The sequence below is a fragment of the Haliotis rufescens genome, unplaced genomic scaffold (assembly GCF_023055435.1).
Source record: "Haliotis rufescens isolate VD_foot unplaced genomic scaffold, xgHalRufe1.0.p SCAF_20, whole genome shotgun sequence".
Lineage (NCBI taxonomy): Eukaryota > Metazoa > Mollusca > Gastropoda > Lepetellida > Haliotidae > Haliotis > Haliotis rufescens.
In genome coordinates this window covers 3,447,409-3,467,278 of record NW_025963891.1, presented here as the reverse complement: position 1 = coordinate 3,467,278, position 19,870 = coordinate 3,447,409, and the positions used below count along the sequence as shown (strand labels likewise).

The window sequence follows — 19,870 nt, the reverse complement described above, 5'->3', positions numbered from 1 at the left end:
CAGAAGAATGTACGATATTTTTACCTGCCGTAGCAGAAGAATGTATGATATTATTACCTGCCGCAGCAGAAGAATGTTTGATATTATTACCTGCCGCAGCAGAAGAATGTTTGATATTTTTTCCTGCCGCAGCAAAAGAATGTTTGATATTATTACCTGTCGCAGCAAAAGAATGTTTGACAATATTACCTGCTGCAGCAAAAGGATGTACAATATTATTATCTGCCGCAGCAGAAGAATGTTTGAAATTATTACCCGCCTTAGCAGAAGAACATTTAATATATTTCCCGCCGTAGCAGAAGATCATATGATATTATAACCTGCTGCACTCGAAGCATTTTTGATATTATTAACAGCCGTAGCAGAAGAATGTTTGATATTATTACCTGCCTCAGCAAATGAATATTTGATATTATTACCTGCAGCCGAAGAATGTTTGATATTATTACCTGCCGCAGAAGAATGTTTGATATTATTACCTGCCGCAGCAAAAGAATGTTTGACATTATTACCTGCGCAGCAAATGAATATTTGATATTGTTACGTGCAGCCGAAGTGTGTTTGACATTATTACCTGGCGCATCAAAGGAATGTTTGACATTATTACCTGCCGCAGCAAAAGAATGTTTGATATAATTACCTGCCGTTGCAGAAGAATGTACGATATTTTTACCTGCCGTAGCAGAAGAATGTACGATATTATTACCTGCCGTTGCAGAAGAATGTACGATATTATTACCTGCCGCAGCAGAAGCATGTTTGATATTTTTTCCTGCCGCAGCAAAAGAATGTTTGATATTATTACCTGTCGCAGCAAAAGAATGTTTGTCAATATTACCTGCTGCAGCAAAAGGATGTACAATATTATAATCTGCCGCAGCAGAAGAATGTTTGACATTATTACCCGCCTTAGCAGAAGAACATTTAATATTATTACCTGCCGTAGCAGAAGAATGTTTGATATCCACCTGCCGCAGCAGAAGAATGTTTGATATTATTACCTGTCGCAGCAAAAGAATGTTTGACAATATTACCTGCTACAGCATTAAGGATGTACAATATTATTATCTGCCGCAACAGAAAAATGTTTGACATTATTACCCGCCTTAGCAGAAGAACGTTTAATATTATTACCTGCCGTAGCAGAAGAATGTTTGATATCCACCTGCCGCAGCAGAAGAATGTTTGATATTATTACCTGTCGCAGCAAAAGAATGTTTGACAATATTACCTGCTACAGCATTAAGGATGTACAATATTATTATCTGCCGCAACAGAAAAATGTTTGACATTATTACCCGCCTTAGCAGAAGAACGTTTAATATTATTACCTGCCGTAGCAGAAGAATGTTTGATATCCACCTGCCGCAGCAGAAGAATGTTTGATATTATTACCTGTCGCAGCAAAGAATGTTTGACATTATTACCCGCCTTAGCAGAAGAATGTTTGATATTATTTCCTGCCGCAGCAGAAGAATGTTTGACATTATTACCCGCCTTAGCAGAAGAACGTTTTATATTATTACCTGCCGTAGCAGAAACATGTTTGATGTTCACCTGCCGCAGCAGAAGAATGTTTGACACTATCACATGCAGCAGAAGAATGTTTGATATTATTACCTGCTGCAGCAAAAGAATGTTTGATATTATTACCTGCCGCAGCAAAATAACGTTTGACATTATTACCTGCAGCAGAAGCATGTTTGACGTAATTACCTCCACCTGCAAAAGTATGTTTGTAATCATTACCTGAATCAGTGGCAGCATGATGTCATCATAACCTGCAGAAGTATTAGCATTTTGGACGCGATTACCTGCTGCAGAAGCATCTTTAGCGGTATACCTTCAGCAGAAGCATTTTGGACGTCATTTCTCGCAACAATAGTAGCATGTTTGACGTTATCATCTGCAGCAGTAGTAGCATGTTTGTAATTATCACTTGCAGCAGTAGCAGCCACATGTTGTCATACCTGCAGCAGTATTATCATTTCAGACGTTACTGCTTGCTGCAAAAGCACGTTTGGCGTTATTACCTACATTAGAAGGGTAATTTGTTTGACGTTATAACTTGCAGCAGTAGTAGCATGTTTGGCGTTATTATCTGCAGCAGTAGTTTCATATTTGACTTTATTATCTTCAGCAGTAGTCGCATGTTTGTCGTCATTACCTGCAGCAGTGGTAGCATGTATGTCGTAGTACGTTTACCAAGAGTAGCAGAAGAATGCGTGTCGTCATTATCTGCACCAGTATTTGACGGTGATCGTATCATAATGGTTTGGGAATTCAAATGAGTTATCTAACAGATATCTAACAGGAATACCGAGTTCCTACCAATATATCTAACACCATGAATAGTACTAAGCATTTGCCTTTATTATATTCAGTTATAAAATACAATTTCAATAACCCCAAAAGTCTTTTGAAGAAGCAATGTAATCACCAATAAGTCGTTTCTGGAAAATCAGGAACACAAGATACTATCACAAGATGTATTTTTATGCGTATTTAAGTTTCCGCATACTTTGCTAATAATGTCCTGCGGAATCAAAATAAATACTGAATATGTCACATAATACAGTATAAAACATACATTATTTGCATTAGAAAGGCAGTGTTGTGACTTTAGACTCCCACTTTCCTTTTGCTAGTAATGCAAAACAAAGCACCGTGCACGTTACGGGTATCGCAACAGTAATCAAGGTGGCGTAACAGAGACTGTTTGGAGAGAATTATAATAATTGTAAATAACTGCAAATACCTAATGTTAAACGCTTGAGATAATCCATTTGAATTTAGTCACGATGAATGCCATTACATATATGTAAGCATCGCATCTACTTTTCTGATGGTCAAAGGTACATTTGAACATACTTCATTCTGCAGATGAAAGATAATGGAAAATACTCATAACTTCACATCTATTTGAGACACCCACAAAATCTTGATAAGGTCTATCGGACCATGTATATTTGAAGTTAAACACTATATTGGGCTAAGGAGAGGGAACAGAAGGAATGCTGGGTCGCACATTGTATGAAGGGTGAGAGTAAACGTGTGCACATGACCAGCGCGACCAGACGTTCAACAAGGGAAATGGAAATCTATCAATGGGAAAGGAATATTATTCCATGAGAAATTGAGATGACTTCCTCACGATCGCATTTGATAAACATTATCAATAACTCTTTATTAAAATTTGAATCAATTCAAATTATTTCTACCAAGTAAGCAGCTGTTGCTCAGTGTATATACAGCAAGATATGTGTGAGGTTTGCTTGGAATATTCACAGATTATATATGGTAAATTATATATGGTACATGCTGATGATCGATGTTTGGCATTATTTCAAGATGGTAAAGAAGTAGAGTGAAACTTCGCTTACTCGAATACCATGGACAGTTGAAATATAACGAGTTATCCGTATTTCGAGACAAGCGGAGAGATTTGACATTGTGCTGATGGTGATTCAGCCAGATTAGGTTAACATTTAATGAGTGAAAAGACTTCGAGGTAAATATGTTTCGCTGTTGGAAGTGTTGCTAGTATATAGCCATCAGTTGTCTTCGATCGGATGGCATGCCTGTATGCAGTTTTCTGCCTGGAAAGACGCTGTGTGGATATTGCCTGTGGGATGAGACACCTTGATGAACGTAGACACACGATAATGTATTGGCATGACGCTGGCGGGGATGGAGACAGTGAAGTACATGTTAATGTGATTTTGCATAATGTTGCTACTACCACACAGCTGTAGCAAGTTTTACAACATTGGTAATAGCAGGCATGTCCAGTTTACAGTGTGTCCTCAATTGACGATAAACGACAAATCTGATGCCATTGGAAATATTACAATATCACATTGTGCTATATCTCAAATACAACCCCCAGGAAGCTTTTGACAGGTGTTATTCATAAAACCAAATCACAATCAGGTTGTCTTATCTCTCAAATAAACACACCTCCCAGTACGATTGCGACAAGTCCGATGGCATTGACCACGACGTAGAAGATAAAGAACAATCTGTCCACCACACATGCGATGACTCTCCACTCGCGCACATTGCTATCCGTTGAGTCCTGTATTTTCCTCTCGTCCCGCGTTTTGTCCATGTGTTCACGTATCCCACTGACTTGCTCCAATATCGGGCACGGTTGTCGCGCCATCTGGCGGGCGGGAGACGCCCCAAGCGATGACCCATCTCCACCGTAGATGTCTGAGCGGGAGTCGCCCCCTGTGTCCAGAAGGTTCACTCGAGCAAAGGCTAGCTCCGGGTCCGACTGGTCTGTCTGATTATCCACAAACGATGACCAGGTCTTTTTGGGTGTTGTGCAATCCCGGGGAGACTCTTGGAAAGTGTGGCGGACGTTCATCATCCGCGCCACGCCGTCGATTATAAACTGAAACAGCGAGTGGAAAGGTATCAAAAAAGGAAAACATGAGGCATAACAATGACAACATGGACTGATGGGGAACACTGTCTGAAGGCAAGAAAGACAGACACTTCCGGTTCTATTTTGTCATCACTTCGCCAACCAAAAGAAGTTAAAAGATGGTGCTTACCGTTACCCTGCTCTGAAGGTTGGCATAAAGGCGATAATTTAAGGCCTGGGCCCACTTGCACAAAGCAATCTTAGAGCTAAGACTATCGTAAGCCAATGTTAAATTATGGGAGTTACGACCATCTTAGCGCTAAGATCGCTTTGTGCATGTGGGCCCTTGTCAGTGCATACTCTCAAGAAAGGGGATCATGAATTATAAAGGTTATGATCGGTCGTCAGAAGAAAGTTACACTTTGAAAACGAATCTCTTTACTCTTGCGTTAACATAGTATTTGTGATCGGATTAGAAACGGCTAAAGGCTATTGTCATGTTTTAAACTGTGTGTTGAATGTGGCTAAGTCTTTGATTTGCAGACTTTGGAACAGGTTTCTGCACACACACACACTGTTAATGATCGGCCCCGCACAGTGCGTTCTAGATCAACAACACAAGTCCGGGATCGATTAATCAAAAACCAGAAATTGGGCCCAAACAGCCAATCAAATAGCTGTTCACTTGCGCCAGGCCGCCGAAGTTTGCGCCGGAGGATGCAGCTAATCTGAATACTTGTCGACCACGTGTTGTACCGCTGTTAACAAACCGACACATTTTAGCCTGATGCCAATAGTGTTTAGGACGTAAAAACTGGGATACTGACAGGTGGGCTCGTAATGTTTTCAGATGAAAGCGCGGATGTTAGAGCGTCCTACCGGAGATCGGAAGGTCCGGGGTTCGATCCCCGGCCGCGTCATACCAAAAGACGTTGAAAAGATGGTACTTGTTGTTACCCTGTATGGCGCTCGGCTTTAAGGGGCTAAAACAAGGACTGGTCAGCTCGGAGTCAGTATACTGTGTCTGAGTGGGATAGTCATGTTAAACTGGGGCATGTTATCTCAGTGGGCTAGCACTATAGACCGGCATTAGTCTGAACTAGTACAACCAGACACACAGACACACAGACACACACACACACATACACACACACACACATATGGGTGCCATACTCTTGGACGCGACGTTAAACCTCATATCAACCCACCTCACCCATGGATGGGCGTGGACATGTGTGGAGGCGTCCTCACAAACGTCATGCGAACGTTAACATAAGGCAAATATCAGATTAGGTGGTGGATCTGTAATGATATAGGCGGGATCACAATGACTGCAAAAACGCCACTGCATATTGTCAGTGGAAAGATCACTGGACAGTTCTATCGAGACAACATAATGGTTCAAATAGCTGCCCCTTGCATGCTGGTCCACGTTTTGTCTTTCAAGTGCACTTCCAGTAACTGACTCCCCCAGAAGCAAAACATCACCAGAATGCAATGGCCAGCCATGAGTCCTGACCTTTCCCTCATAGAGGACGTCTGGGACATGATCGGGAAACGTGTGTGCCGACGTCAATGATCGAAATGAATGGCGCTGAAAGCGGAGTGGACAAGACTCCCTCAAGCTGTCATTGGTAGACTGATTCCGACCATGCCACGCCGTAAAAACGACTGTTTGACCACTCGTGGGGGCATGACCCATTATTGATCAAGCCATCTCAAACGTTCTACACGCCCGTCGTTTTTCTTGCTTGTTTACACACTTACAAAACACGTTTGCTTGATTGTCATGTTACACCTAGTCCTTCCTATTTCGCACCCATCCATTACCATCACTCGACAGCTCTTAGTATTAATGTAATCGAACCAGGTTATTTTTAAAATCATCTATACATTTGGTGGAGAGTATATTGGTGAAATGCGAAGTTGAACCCCATTTCACCGCAACATCTCTCCAACACCATAGGGTGGGTGGTATCAATGGGATCTCTTACTAAAGACATTTAACGAAATAAAAAAATGTTACTTCTCTGACCCTTTTCACCTACCTTGATATTTGTTCCTTCATTGAATAAGTAAACTCATTTGGTTGAAGGAAAAAAAGAGCATTTTCAAAGGTTGAAGTTTAATCACATTTTGACGAAAACCAACTAATTAAATAAAATATGCATGTGTCCATAAGTAGGACGTGAGTGATCTTACTGAATGAAGGCGATGTTCGGACACCTTAGTGTTTGCTTTTCGCGCCAACCGTAACTGTTCGATTCCCAAAACGGTGTCATCTGTGATGTCTACAGCCGTAATAATGCAGGACCGATGCAAAAATCGGAGCAACATCTTAATCACTCACTCACCGAACGAAGCCACCGAGGAGCCCTATTGATCCGCACCCCTCGGAAAAACATGTTGGCGATGACGCAGGCCAGCACCGTCGACAACGTGATCATCACCATACTCAGACAGAAGTAGGCTCCTGTAAAACATAAGGCAATAATGATGATCCCCTGTAGGAATGTGAACTATCTTCCGATGGCAATGTATCGATGACATGCTTTGCAACAGTTAATATCGATGACCCTATTATATATCGATAGAATCGATAGACATGATAAAATGAAAAGCATAATGTTAAGCATTTACTTTTATGTATTAGTTTTCATCCCCAATGCATCTGTTTCGAAGAAATATGTGGGCATCTATTCAGACAATAATACATCCTTAACATCTTCTAGAGCAATCTCCCGATTCAAGGACTTGGGATATATTCATGTGATAGACGTTGGCATGGCGTTGAATACTGCCGAATAATTTTTTTTTCTGTTTTGATTTTAAAAGTGTAATTATATGCTCTACGTACACGTTGTACCGCCAATGGTGTTTCTGAAGGGCAAATGTGACCCACCAGGAACAAAAGGGCCTTATGGGAGCGAGGAAACAATTGTGCTGTGACCTCAAAGAGAGGAACGTTTGACGTAAAAAAAGGCCATGTGTGCGAACTGTACAAAAATATCTTACTTTGCTCTCGTTAAAAAATGTAATAAAAACCTTATATATTAAAACATGTCTGCGTGCATTTAATCAGACATTATTTCTAAAATCTGCAATTATTACATAATAAGTCTGAAAATGAGACTGATGTCCAAATGTTTGATGCCATGATTGTAATGAATATTAATTGAAGCTTGTGAATTGTATTTTTGTGTTCATAAGACACTGTAGTTTCAAAATATAATGAGGAGTCAAAATGAAAAAAATGTTTAACTCATAAGGCCCTTTATGGTTGGTCACATAGATTGTTTCTGTTCGGAAATCTCCAGTGTTGGATACAAAGTAACCTATCGCAATAATAATGCAATAGTTATGATTCAGTCGTATCGCAATATTTATTTAAACATCAAAACGATTGCAATAGCAAAATGAAACTTCGATAAGATACGAACAAGGTAAATTACAGGATTATATCTAATGACGGTGGACACCATCAAAATAAGCGTCACAAGAAACAATGCATGGTGAAATGTATACATCATTTGGTTAAGACAAATAACTCACAGTGACTTCTGAAATACATTTAAATAGAATGAAAGGCTAAACAACAAAATGCGGCCATTAATTCTATTTTCGATAAGGTAAAATGACGACATATAAATGGCGTTCAGCCAAACATTCTCAAAACCCCAAGTAGTTTCCATTTGTTTCCTCGTAAAGTCGCATACATGTAACATCATTACGTCTCATTCACTTACAGCATGCCTCCTCATAAAATTTAATCCTAATTTGATAAATTGTGGTAATTTTCTATGTCTCTGAAATTAGCTATCGCTGGAAGGGACATAACTGGTCACTCGTGGCCGCATTTCACCCTCAAAGTTGAAACCCCTTACCTAATCGTGCTAGAATCTGATATCATTAGTTGGAATACCCGATTAACCCCGATTATTATCCTTGACTTGGTTCACCGACGTGATGAACGGCGAACTCTTACGTTACTGTTTGCATCGCTCTAATCTGACGTAATGGGATACAACAGAAATACTGTTCATACTAAACGTCAACACCAGAGAGTATTCAGCCTGTATTATCTGCCGATACAGATTCCATTTGGCGTAAGAGGCAAAATAGCGGCGAATTATGCCAAAGGATCAGTGAAAATCAGTAATGAGGTGTTCGCGGAAAGGGTAAGCATAACTTGTCCATTCCCTATCGGTAGCACTTGCCACTCACATAATTTGTATAAAAACTGTTTATTGTTGCCTGATGTCGTTGCCATAAGACGGCGGCCTGTAAACAATTGAATCTTGACCACATAATTGAAGTGATAGACAGATAATCCCAAAACTCACTCCCTCCCATGACTTTTTAAAGAAAAACAGAGACACCTCTTTTTGTCCTTCGTTTACGAAAATCCCAGAAATACTTGTAGATGTTGATGTACACTTACGTTTGGGAATTATTTCTTTTTGACATTTTTATAATATGATAAATTCTCAACATTTTAATTCTTTTCGAAAGAATATTGCTTGTGTAATAAAGGTTTTCCCATGATTCGTAAACCTAATATATAATGCGAAATCATAAGAAATGTCACCTCAATTTGAATCAATGGCATGTCGGAATTCATGTGAGCATTTTGACGATAAAATCAAGCCCAAACCCACTAAAGCAATTGGGTTAGCGTTCAGCTGTATATTTATTGCAGTTCACAGTATTTCAAATTGATACATGTCATTTGTTTAGCTGTAATTTCAATCCACAGACGTCATTGTAGCATGTGTAATGGAATCAGCGTGTTTACTTTACACAAGTAAAGCGCATTACACGTGTCAATATAGACGCGTGGGGGATTTAGTATTTTCCCAATAATCGTAAAGTTATGTTTATACAGTATGATTTATCTCCCTTGGATGAGCTTCCTCTTGAATGGAGAGTGTAGCAAAACGCCATTAAATCTAAGAAACGCTGTTGTCTTTAAGCGCTAACTTTCTGCTGGAGAGTTTTATTTACCAATTATTGTGTAGTACGATTTATTATTTATTTCCGTATTTTGTTTCTTAGCACATACCTTCATTCCAAATATGGCAGGTTAATTAACCAGATTTTGAAGATATTTCATGTAGACCTTTTGAAGTAACTGCTGTAAAGTAATAGAATGTACTTCCGATTGCCATTAGAACAGCCCAGTCACTTGGTATTTTCAGTCAAGACTAACACGTTTTAATTCGACAGCCCAGCTTCTTTACTGTAATGTACACATGGATATGTGTTGTCAGTTGTGTGGAAGTTGGCGCATTATAATTTATTTATTTATTTATTTATTTATTTTTTATTTTTTTATTTTTTTATTTTTTTATTTTTTTTATATATTTATTTATTTATTTATTTACTCGCGTATTGTAATGCTTGATTTGAATGAGTTAACATCCATTGGATTAATGATGCCTTGGTGATTATTAAGAACTTTCGTGATTATGAAAATCTGTATATTTAAGAACAGAGTATTTTCTGTTTTAAATCCCTGCTCATACGTCCGGATCTAAAGCCTGGCAAATGTCTCTGAAACCAAAGTATCTGCAGTATTGATTTGGCCTGTTTTGTAGATATATGTGCTATATATAGTTTCTGACGTACATTCATACAACACAACAATGTGTTATTTAGCCAAGAAAGATGTTATTATTAGTTTGTACTATTGTATCCTCGAGCCCATAGTCAGAGGCTATTCATCCTCGATGAAGACAAAGAGCATGCTCTTTTCCTGTTTTCACATCCCATGACACGTGTATTATCCAAAATTAGTATAACCCTCGCTGGTCTGTCTGAGCCACCGTCTGAAGCTTATTTGGCACTTTAAATCTACTGACACAAACACTGGCTGGTATCTTGTCAACGTTGACCGTCAACTGAAACCAATACATTCTGATATCTCGACAACATCGCCTTCTGTTGACATCACCACTTCCACTGTGTTACATTTGGTATTTTCTGAACGAATCACGTGATCTCACAGGGGAGATAGTCTAATCAAATTAAGCGTTCTACAGGTCGAAACATATGGTTTTTGCTCTCTTTTCGGGTCGGGTCTTTCAATTACTAATACATGTTCATCAGGATATAGCTTCATCATCGCAGGCTGCACGTACACTCTGACGCCATTGTCTTGGGTCTGTTCAGGAATGAAATCGTACAATTATGCTGGATATTACTGAGTTATATAATGACAACTGATTACGGACATCGGTATGGAACTATTTGCTTATGAAACACTCGTTAGAATTGAATCAAGAGCTTTGAATATGATTTCCTTTCAATAATTAAGAGACATTATTCGCGCAAAAAAAGAACCGGAACTCGATAACTTTGTAATAACCATGTACAATTACTTTATTCGCGGATAGCCAATGAGGGGTTTGTGCTTATAGTGAAGTAACACTGACTTCATTATAGATTCAATTTGAAATTAGTTATGACTATTTTATAGATGGATGTGGCGAATGTAATTCCAGCAATTGTCTAACTTAATTCCTTCTCCGTCTCTGCCATGCTATATGATCAATATGGAAATACACAGCGTGTGAGGAGATCCCCGGGGGACTGCTGCAGCACGCGCCTCATACCACTCCCGTTGGTTCGGCGCTGTCGTTTTATTTCTTGTCTTTCACTGGTCAGGTCAGATTAGTTATCTGTGTTAGTTTCTCACCCGGGCGAAGTACGTGCCTGAGCTGCCTCCAATTTACATACAAGATATACTCTCAAATCCGCTGTCCATCATTAACACCAATCTCAGGAGGCATAATTCTTGTCCCACATACGCCGCGATACACATAACACACGATCATCTGGACAAAACACAGCCGTGTCTTCACACAACACACGATCACATAGACCCAACACAGCCATGTCTTCACACAACACGCGCTCACATAGACCCAACACAGCCGTGTCTTCACACAACAGGCGCTCATCTTGACAAAACACAGCCGTGTGTTCACACAACACACGCCTGTCTGGATACAACACAGATTTATCTTCACACAACACACGCTCCTCTAGACACAATCCAGACTTATCTTCACCCAACACACGCTCATCTAGACACAACACAGCCATGTCTTCACACAACACGCGCTCATCTTGACAAAACACAGCCGTGTGTTCACACAACACACGCATACCTGGATACAACACAGTCTTATCTTCACCCAACACACGCTCATCTAGACACAACACAGCCATGTCATCACACACCATACGCTCATCTAGATAAAACACAGCCTTATCTTCACACAACACACGCCTATCTGGATACAACACAGCTTTATCTTCACACAACACACGCCTATCTAGACACAACACAGTCTTATCTTCACACAACACACGCTCATCTAGACACAACACAGCCCTGTCATCACACAACACACGATCATCTAGACACAACACAACCATGTCATCACACACCACACGCTCATCTAGATAAAACATAGCCTTATCTTCACACAACACACGCTCATCTAGACACAACACAGCATGACCTGGACACGCTGGAATATTCAAAACACACTTAGGTTCACACAACTCTTATCTGCGACACACACACACACACACACACACACACACACACACACACACACACACACACACACACACACACACACACACACACACACACACACACACACACACACACACACACACACACACACACACACTGCACCACGGTGAAACCACGCCGAGTCACACACACACATGCCGATCTCAACACATCACACACGGTGACTATACACACCCTCATACAACACCCATATCGGGATGTAGGAACCATACATATTTGGTAACACCTCGAAGATTAAAATGAAAAGTCATATCACAAACACAGTGTCAACTATCATTATGTCGTACTGAATACACCGATACCTCTTGAAGAATGTGTAAAGGTGATATGTTTCAGGTGACGAAAGATATATGCTACAAAGTTTATCCAGATCATGCAAATATTCTCGGTAATTAAGCAAGACAGGAGAATAGGGTATTATTTCATATTTTCATGTGCTTGCTTAAATGTATCCTTATAAATATTTGAACTGGCGTGCACGTTCCACACCACGATACAATATATCAACATTCTTGAATTTATGTAGAACGAAAGAAGCAACGAATTCGAACAAAGTCCTGATAGCATGTTGTCAGATGGGTTTTTCATGTTTGAAATAATAAAGAAATAGTCCTGCTTTCGTGTATATGAATCATATACACATTTTGTCAGGGTAATCGTTGATTCAAGCAGAGTACTAGTGTATGAAAAGCTATGCATACATTTACAATGTTGAAAGACCAGTAGGGAATACAATACTTTAGGCAATACCATACTTCAGGAAATACAATACTTTGACAAACAATTCGTCAACTGGATTTATTTCCACGAGAATACCAAATCATTTTGGAGACAAAGACGCTGAATACAATATTAAACTCATACACGATTACAAATCATAAAAGACTGAATGACTTTTGCAATTGATACTACCCCATATAACCTGTCCGAACTGTAAATCGTTCTGGAGACATAGGAATTCAATATAATTTGAAACTCGTGCAAGATCACAAATCACAAAGACCGAATGGCTTTTGCAAATAACACGACCCCTGATAACCTGTCAGGCAGATTCTAGGCTATTGTGAACGACAATTCCCAACCAGATAATGACAACGAAGAGTATTACGGTGCTGGATGAGATAGTTTAGATGCGAGGGTTGTAAACCATCTACGTTCTATTAACCTGAATATGATTTCTCAGTGGAAATGTTGTAGTGGTTTGTAAATTATTTCAATGCTGTATTTGATAGTGATGTATACTTGCATACACATACTCGTTCATCATCACGCCGTACTTAAAAATATTAGCACCATAAGGTTCTGAAGCTTGTTTACGTTACATTTTATAGATCATAATAAGAGGAATAACAAGAATATGTACATAGGGTTTCATGGACAATGGGCAAGAATGACATTTGGCGGCCTTGCCTGAGATCAGATCGGTGTTCTGCGACAAGAGTTAGACAGCTGTGATCGTCCGTGCAAAGTTTTAGATTGACATGCGTTTCCTTTGTAGTTGTTAAAGCATAATTGATAAATTCTTCTGAACTCGGGAACTTCATTCCACCAACCTAAACATCGACCCAGTTCCAGTAAATATAAAACGTAAACGCAAGAGCAAAATCAGTCGACAGATTCACTGGCCATATATGGCAAAATAGTGGTGAAAATAATATGAATGGATCACTGAAAATCAGTTTTGACACGCGGTGTTCGCGAAGGCCGGTTCTGTTGTCCTTCCTGTTCAACGTGTTCTTGGAGTTAAAATTCATCCACACATTTAGAATAATTTATGTTACTCTTTGCTAATGTCTGCTGCAGTTTTAATTACATAAGATATAACACAATGCAGAACCAATTGGACATTATGTAAATATAGAATGATGAGAGGAGGTTTTACACCGAATGAAGACCGAAATAGTTGTTGCATATACAACATGAGAGGGTGGCGTAACTGTCAAATAAAATCATCAGTGAATATAGCTAGTTTCAAGATTATTTGTATCAAACAATGACTTAACTGAAACTGCAGTTTATGTGTGGGAGCTCTGAAAACTCCTTTGTCATATTTTCATAAAATATCAGGTTTTCGTACCAAGTTTATTTTTTTATTAATTGAATGTCTGAAAACATTTGTAATGTTCTTAATTTGGGGAGTCCTTCTCCAGATGACATTGTTTAAGGCGAAGGTTCCTGTTAATACGTTGTTTATAACATAAAATACGTACGCATGTAGAAAAAAAATGTATCCAATATCAAATTTAGTTGTACATTTTATGATGTCCGATCAACCATGACAATCGGATGTGTAATCGTTTAGATGGATATACCACACGGGCGTCCATTATGCGACACACTCCTTTTCCCAAATATATTGGATATGAATTGATTTGTTTAAGTGAGGGTAACGAAGCAGAAACGTTATGTTCCTTTCGAGAAAGATAAACGAGTGTGGACATCAATATTGTACTCACGTCTTGGACATGATGCACAGAGAACTAAACACATTGCTTCAGACCCGGAATAGAGAGAGAATGTGTTCCCCTCTATTTCAGCTATATACGGTGGCTTGTGAACAAACTGGGTCGGGTGTACCAGTGGTTGACTTCATGACTACCGATTAACGTTGACGTTAGAAATCCTTTGTGTATCGATGTAACTTAAAGGTAAAGTTCTTTGTCAACATTTGCTTCATTGTGAACTCTTGTTTAATGAAATGTGAGGCAGGATTATGCTACATGCGCTGCTAGTTCACGTTTTCATAGACTTTTTGCAGAATATACTACTGCTGGATTGAAAACAGATTCGTCTTTTTTCAAGACATGTAGACCGCCTCCGTTGTCTAGCGACGAGAGCGTCTGCCCGGGGAACGAAAGGTCGAGGGTTCGCTACCCTGGCCGCGTCATACTAAATGACGTTAAACTGTGATACTTGTTATCCTGTATGGCGCTTATACCGGTATTTGTCCTGACTAGTACAAGCAGCAACGCGCGCGCACACACGCACGCACGCACGCACGCACGCACACACACACACACGCACGCACACACGACACACACACACACGTTAAACCCAATTTCACCTCACCAAACTTCAAGACAAGTATCGATGCAAAGGAATATATCAACTTTTACTTATCTAAGATTGTATTTCACAATTAATGACAAAGCAAGGCTGGCAAAGTCTTATTGATAGAAGTAATTATTGTGTTGTGTTCTCCGAATTATGAATAATGTATAACGGTGAACCCAAGGGAGTTGTTCCGGCAGACGTCTCCAGAGAAAGTACACTGTAGATTGGTCCAAATATCAGGGAGTAAAAGGACTCCTTGTAATATAGTATGTAAGGACTAGGCATTATGTGTTTATATCTCTGTTGTCTGCTTTCATCCTGCAAGATATCGTTCATCTACACCCAACACTTGCTGGCCTACACACATATTTACACAAAACACACAAGATTACACACAACATAAACATATCCACACACAAAAATAAAAAGCGACAAAACCCTTTCCATATTCATAAGAAATCTCTCCTTAATGCAGAGTACATTGTACGACCATATGTGTTTATGAAACACGATAAAAAAGCAAACAGAAGAACGTATCTTGTCCCACCGGTGGCACCCGTGACAAACACATGCAAAGGCAAGTCAAGTATTCACCTTAACTAACACGGGAACATTTTGTACAAATCAAAATAGGGAATCATTTAGTGACTGGTCGTCAAAATTAGAAATGTCCCTCCACACGTCTACCACAAATCGTAAGGAAAGTTGTTTTTTTTTTTAAATTATTAGATACTGAATAATGTGACACTGATTACAACGCAAGCGGCAAATACACATACAACAATACGCTCGCTCGCACGCACGCACGCATGCACGCACGCACGCACGCACGAACACACGGGAACTACATACACAATCGAACTCGCACTGTCTATATTCACATCACACTCTACAGACACTACGCATTAACCTTCGTCACCCTCATGTACATACGGACACAGCACTCGCTTATCTTCGCACAAGAGTCTGCAGTCTTTGTCTATACACATCAATACCTAGCTCATCGTCACCCACACTCTCTCGTTCATCGATCACCATGGAGTTTCCACAAGCTTTCTTCCTTATAATGTGCTGAATTAACGAAGAATAATTATTCATTTCATATTTAGATATGAATTATGACTAATTAAACAGTGAGGATTTGCAAGACTAAACAAACACTGTATGACGCTAGCTTCAGTCACAGTCATCCGCCCATGTCTACAATAAGGTCCCCACCCCTGGGGAAACACGCAGCTCAGGATAAAAGGAGTAGTTTTAGGTGTTCGTCTCTCGTGACCACAGTACTTAATGAATATAAACGTGTCCAAGCAACTACACAAAGCACCCCCATTAACAATGCATTGAGTTAAACCGCACTCTGCCTTGCTGTCAGAGGAAGGGCCTATTAATTTACCATGTTGCTTCGGGAATCTTCACAAGGTGGGCGAATCACGAAAACCAGACGTCAATGACGAGCTTCTTTCCAGTTCGAAGATTTAATTAACATACGCACCTACATTTCGATATTTAATGTACATATTCTCTCATGTACCTATGATACAGGGTATCAGTGTAGATGGATTTGGAATAAACAACTCACCGCAAGGCATAAATAATAAGACATGTCTCCTTGGCCTGGCGCAAGGGAAACTGTCCATTGGCACCTAAAGTAAAAACCTTTCTCGTATCTATTTTGAGATCAGCAAATAGTGCTTTCTGGTCAGGCTGCGGACAAAGGACTTGCTCGGACGCTGTATCTGAGATACGTATGGGTGGTCCAGGTAGATTCAGTGTGGACGGACTCACCTATAAGCGGTATGGATGCTGCGGCTCGGGGGGTGTAGTCAGCTAGCAGAAGCAGCAGTACGAAGAACGCCAAGAAGATGTTCATTCCTGAAACAGGAACACAAGCTGAATCATACAATACATCACATTTACAATACATCACATATACAATACATCACATATACAATACATCACACATACAATGCATCATACATACAGTTCATTGTGAAAATACTGCATAAGTTATCTCATCAAGGATCATAATCGGTGTGAATTTGAGATTCGAACTCAGAACAGAGCCAAGGACACATGGTCACCCGTGCCCACATATACTGTGTTTTAGTGAGTGAGTGAGTTGGGTTTAACGCCGCTTTTAACATTATTCCAGTTATATCACGGCGTGTCAGCTTAATGTGGGAGGAAAGCCCGAAGTGATGCAGGTCTAAGACGTTTACCACTTCGGTGAAACCAACGAGCACGGGTATGGTGCTGACAAACCTAGAAACATAATTAGGGCGAACCGGGATTCGAACCCACCATCATAGGTTTCTGGCGTGTCCAAGGGTCGCAACTCTGCACAGCGAATCGCGGCGCCTTAGACGACTTGGCCACCCGTGCCCCCTACTGTGTTTTACCTAACTAGGGGCTATCTTATTGTATTACTCAGCTAAAGTCATGAATACTGTCACTCATAAGTCTTACGAACGGGTACATCATAACGCGAACAATAGAAACATTTAGAGAAGTATGTTTAGAAGAGATGTTTCAAATGTGTACCGATTAACGTCAAAACTAGCAATCAGTCAAGTGTTACCACAGAGTGTCTTCATTCTTATCACGATATGCTGCACATGATTGCCAAATTTTACACATAATCCTGCTTGAGACCAATGGTGCATCTGGAGTCATGGATCTATGACGTCACATGTGATGCGTTCATGAGCGTCGGTTAGCATAACAGTATGTTCGTTTGAATATCAAACCAATACTTTTTTGAATATGAGTAATTCTACACATATTAACCAACATGTGTGGTATTCGCGTTTCTTTTGTCGGTGAGTATATATAATGCACATATTACGCTTCAAAACAGACTGGTATCCAGTATTATTGGCAATATATATTGTGTATACACCGCATGGGTAGTCATCTCTGTTGATGATGAAGGCTGGTTAATTCATATGACCACTTCATGCGTGGTCTATCGAATAACATAGCACCATGGGGTGGTTATATGACGAGAAACATAATGGGAAAATGTAAATGTTAGTGCACAGTGGAAATCGAAATTGAATATTTCAAAACCAATCTCAGCGTCTCTACCGACTGAACTCCAGCAATGTTGTTGAAGTATCCTATTATGTACAGTTTAAGTGATACCTTGTACATGTAAAATAATATGACATATTCCTATTGCAACAACAGACCCGTGAAGATCCGGGGTAGAATAGGTCTTCAGCAACCCATGCTTGCCGTAAAAGGCGAATATGCTTGTCGTAAGAGGCGACTAAAGGGATTGGGTGGTCAGGCTCGCTGACTTGGTTGATGCATGTCATCGATCCCAATTGCGTGGGTTGATGCTCATGATATTAATCATTGGATTGTCTGGTCCCGACTCGATTATTTATAGACCGCAGTCATATAGCTGGAATTATGCTGAGTGCGGCGTTTAACAACAAACCAACCAACTATTGCAACAACAACCTATTTCATTCCAGGCCCTTGTTCGGTTGTACAGGTTTGAAGTTTTTGAACACAAATTCCACACGGTATATGTATATACCTGCTTTGAACTTGTACTTTCGCTTTATACACTCTTGGCAACAAAACATGTTCCGCCCGGAGAGCGGAAGGTCCGGGGTTCGATCATACCAAAAGACACTAAAAAATGGTACTTGTTGTAACCCTGCCTGGTGCCCGGCATTAAGGGGCTAAAACAAGGCCTGGTCGGCTAGGAGTCAGTATACTGTGTCTGAGTGGGGTATTCATGTTAAACTGCGGTATGGTATCTCAGTGGGCTAGCACTATAAAATCGTCATCAGTCAAGAATAGCACAAACAATAAGTGCAATAGTGCAACAATCTTGTACGCAACTTTAAACACCACTTCACCTCACCACCGTTAAACATGTATTGAATGAATAAATAGTGCGTCTTTTTGGAGGTTTTACTCCTTGTACACATTGTAATTCAAAAGTAAATACAGTTTCCCATTCCCCTAACTTATGTTTCCATTTACATCTATCAGTATATCGCGCAAACGCAGCCGTCTGCTGGCTCTGCAATGGACAAGGTAGCTCGTGCACGTGTTATAGAATACGAAGTGGGCAATTTGACTTCCGCTTGTGTATTGATGCAACTGATGAATGTTGATCCTTGTCATCGGAGATATTCATTAAATGTCAAGGTGAATTTTTATAACTAAACAGGGATATAAGCCTTGACTTCTTGATACGACACAAGAAAGCAGCAAGACAGCGCCTCGCATATTTCCTTGTACCATACTTCAGAGACATAATTCCCTTTGTTTGTATTCAAAAACATCGCATTGTGCATGTTTTCGCAATGTCAATACTTATAGATTACACATCAATCGCTATATTATACAAATGCATGGATCGTGTGGTGTTATGATGCATAGAAATTAATGACTTATAGCTCTGTGGCAGCGGTATGGCTTCCGTGCTGCGCTCGAGGGCTATGAAGACTACCTCATCGATCAGCGATCAATATTTACTAAATATCATTTTGCGTCTAACATACTGGTATACACCGCTGTAGGAAATATACTAGTATATTGTTTGCATCACAAGAGGCCGAAATCGTTTGATGAAAGCCTTCCTTGGTTTCATTTTTCAACGTAGGCTGCTTTCCAAATCGATGGCAGATATATTAAAACATCTCAACATTTCACTTAAAGCATGGCCTAATACTCTGTGTTTGTTTGTTGTTAACGCCGCACTCAGCAATAACTAAACTATAAGACGAAGGAAGGCTTGTAAATAATATAGGCTCGCCCAGACAATCCAGTGATTGATATTGCGAGCAAAGATCCACGCCATCGGGGTA

The 19,870-nt window shown here is 40.0% G+C and overlaps 1 protein-coding gene across 1 annotated transcript in view; it reads right to left on the bottom strand.

Moving 5' to 3' along the window:
• Positions 1 to 2,352: 2,352 nt before the first annotated feature.
• Positions 2,353 to 19,870, bottom strand: part of LOC124142749 (neuronal acetylcholine receptor subunit alpha-2-like) — a 51,149-nt gene continuing 33,631 nt past the window's right edge. Inside the window, exons 5-7 of the mRNA XM_048400756.1 lie at positions 16,824 to 16,910; positions 6,727 to 6,845; positions 2,353 to 4,399 (exon numbers count right to left, since the gene is read on the bottom strand). Of these exons, the coding sequence (XP_048256713.1) occupies positions 3,947 to 4,399; positions 6,727 to 6,845; positions 16,824 to 16,910 (659 nt within the window). The 3' untranslated portion in view covers positions 2,353 to 3,946. The remainder of the gene's footprint in view (positions 4,400 to 6,726; positions 6,846 to 16,823; positions 16,911 to 19,870) is intronic.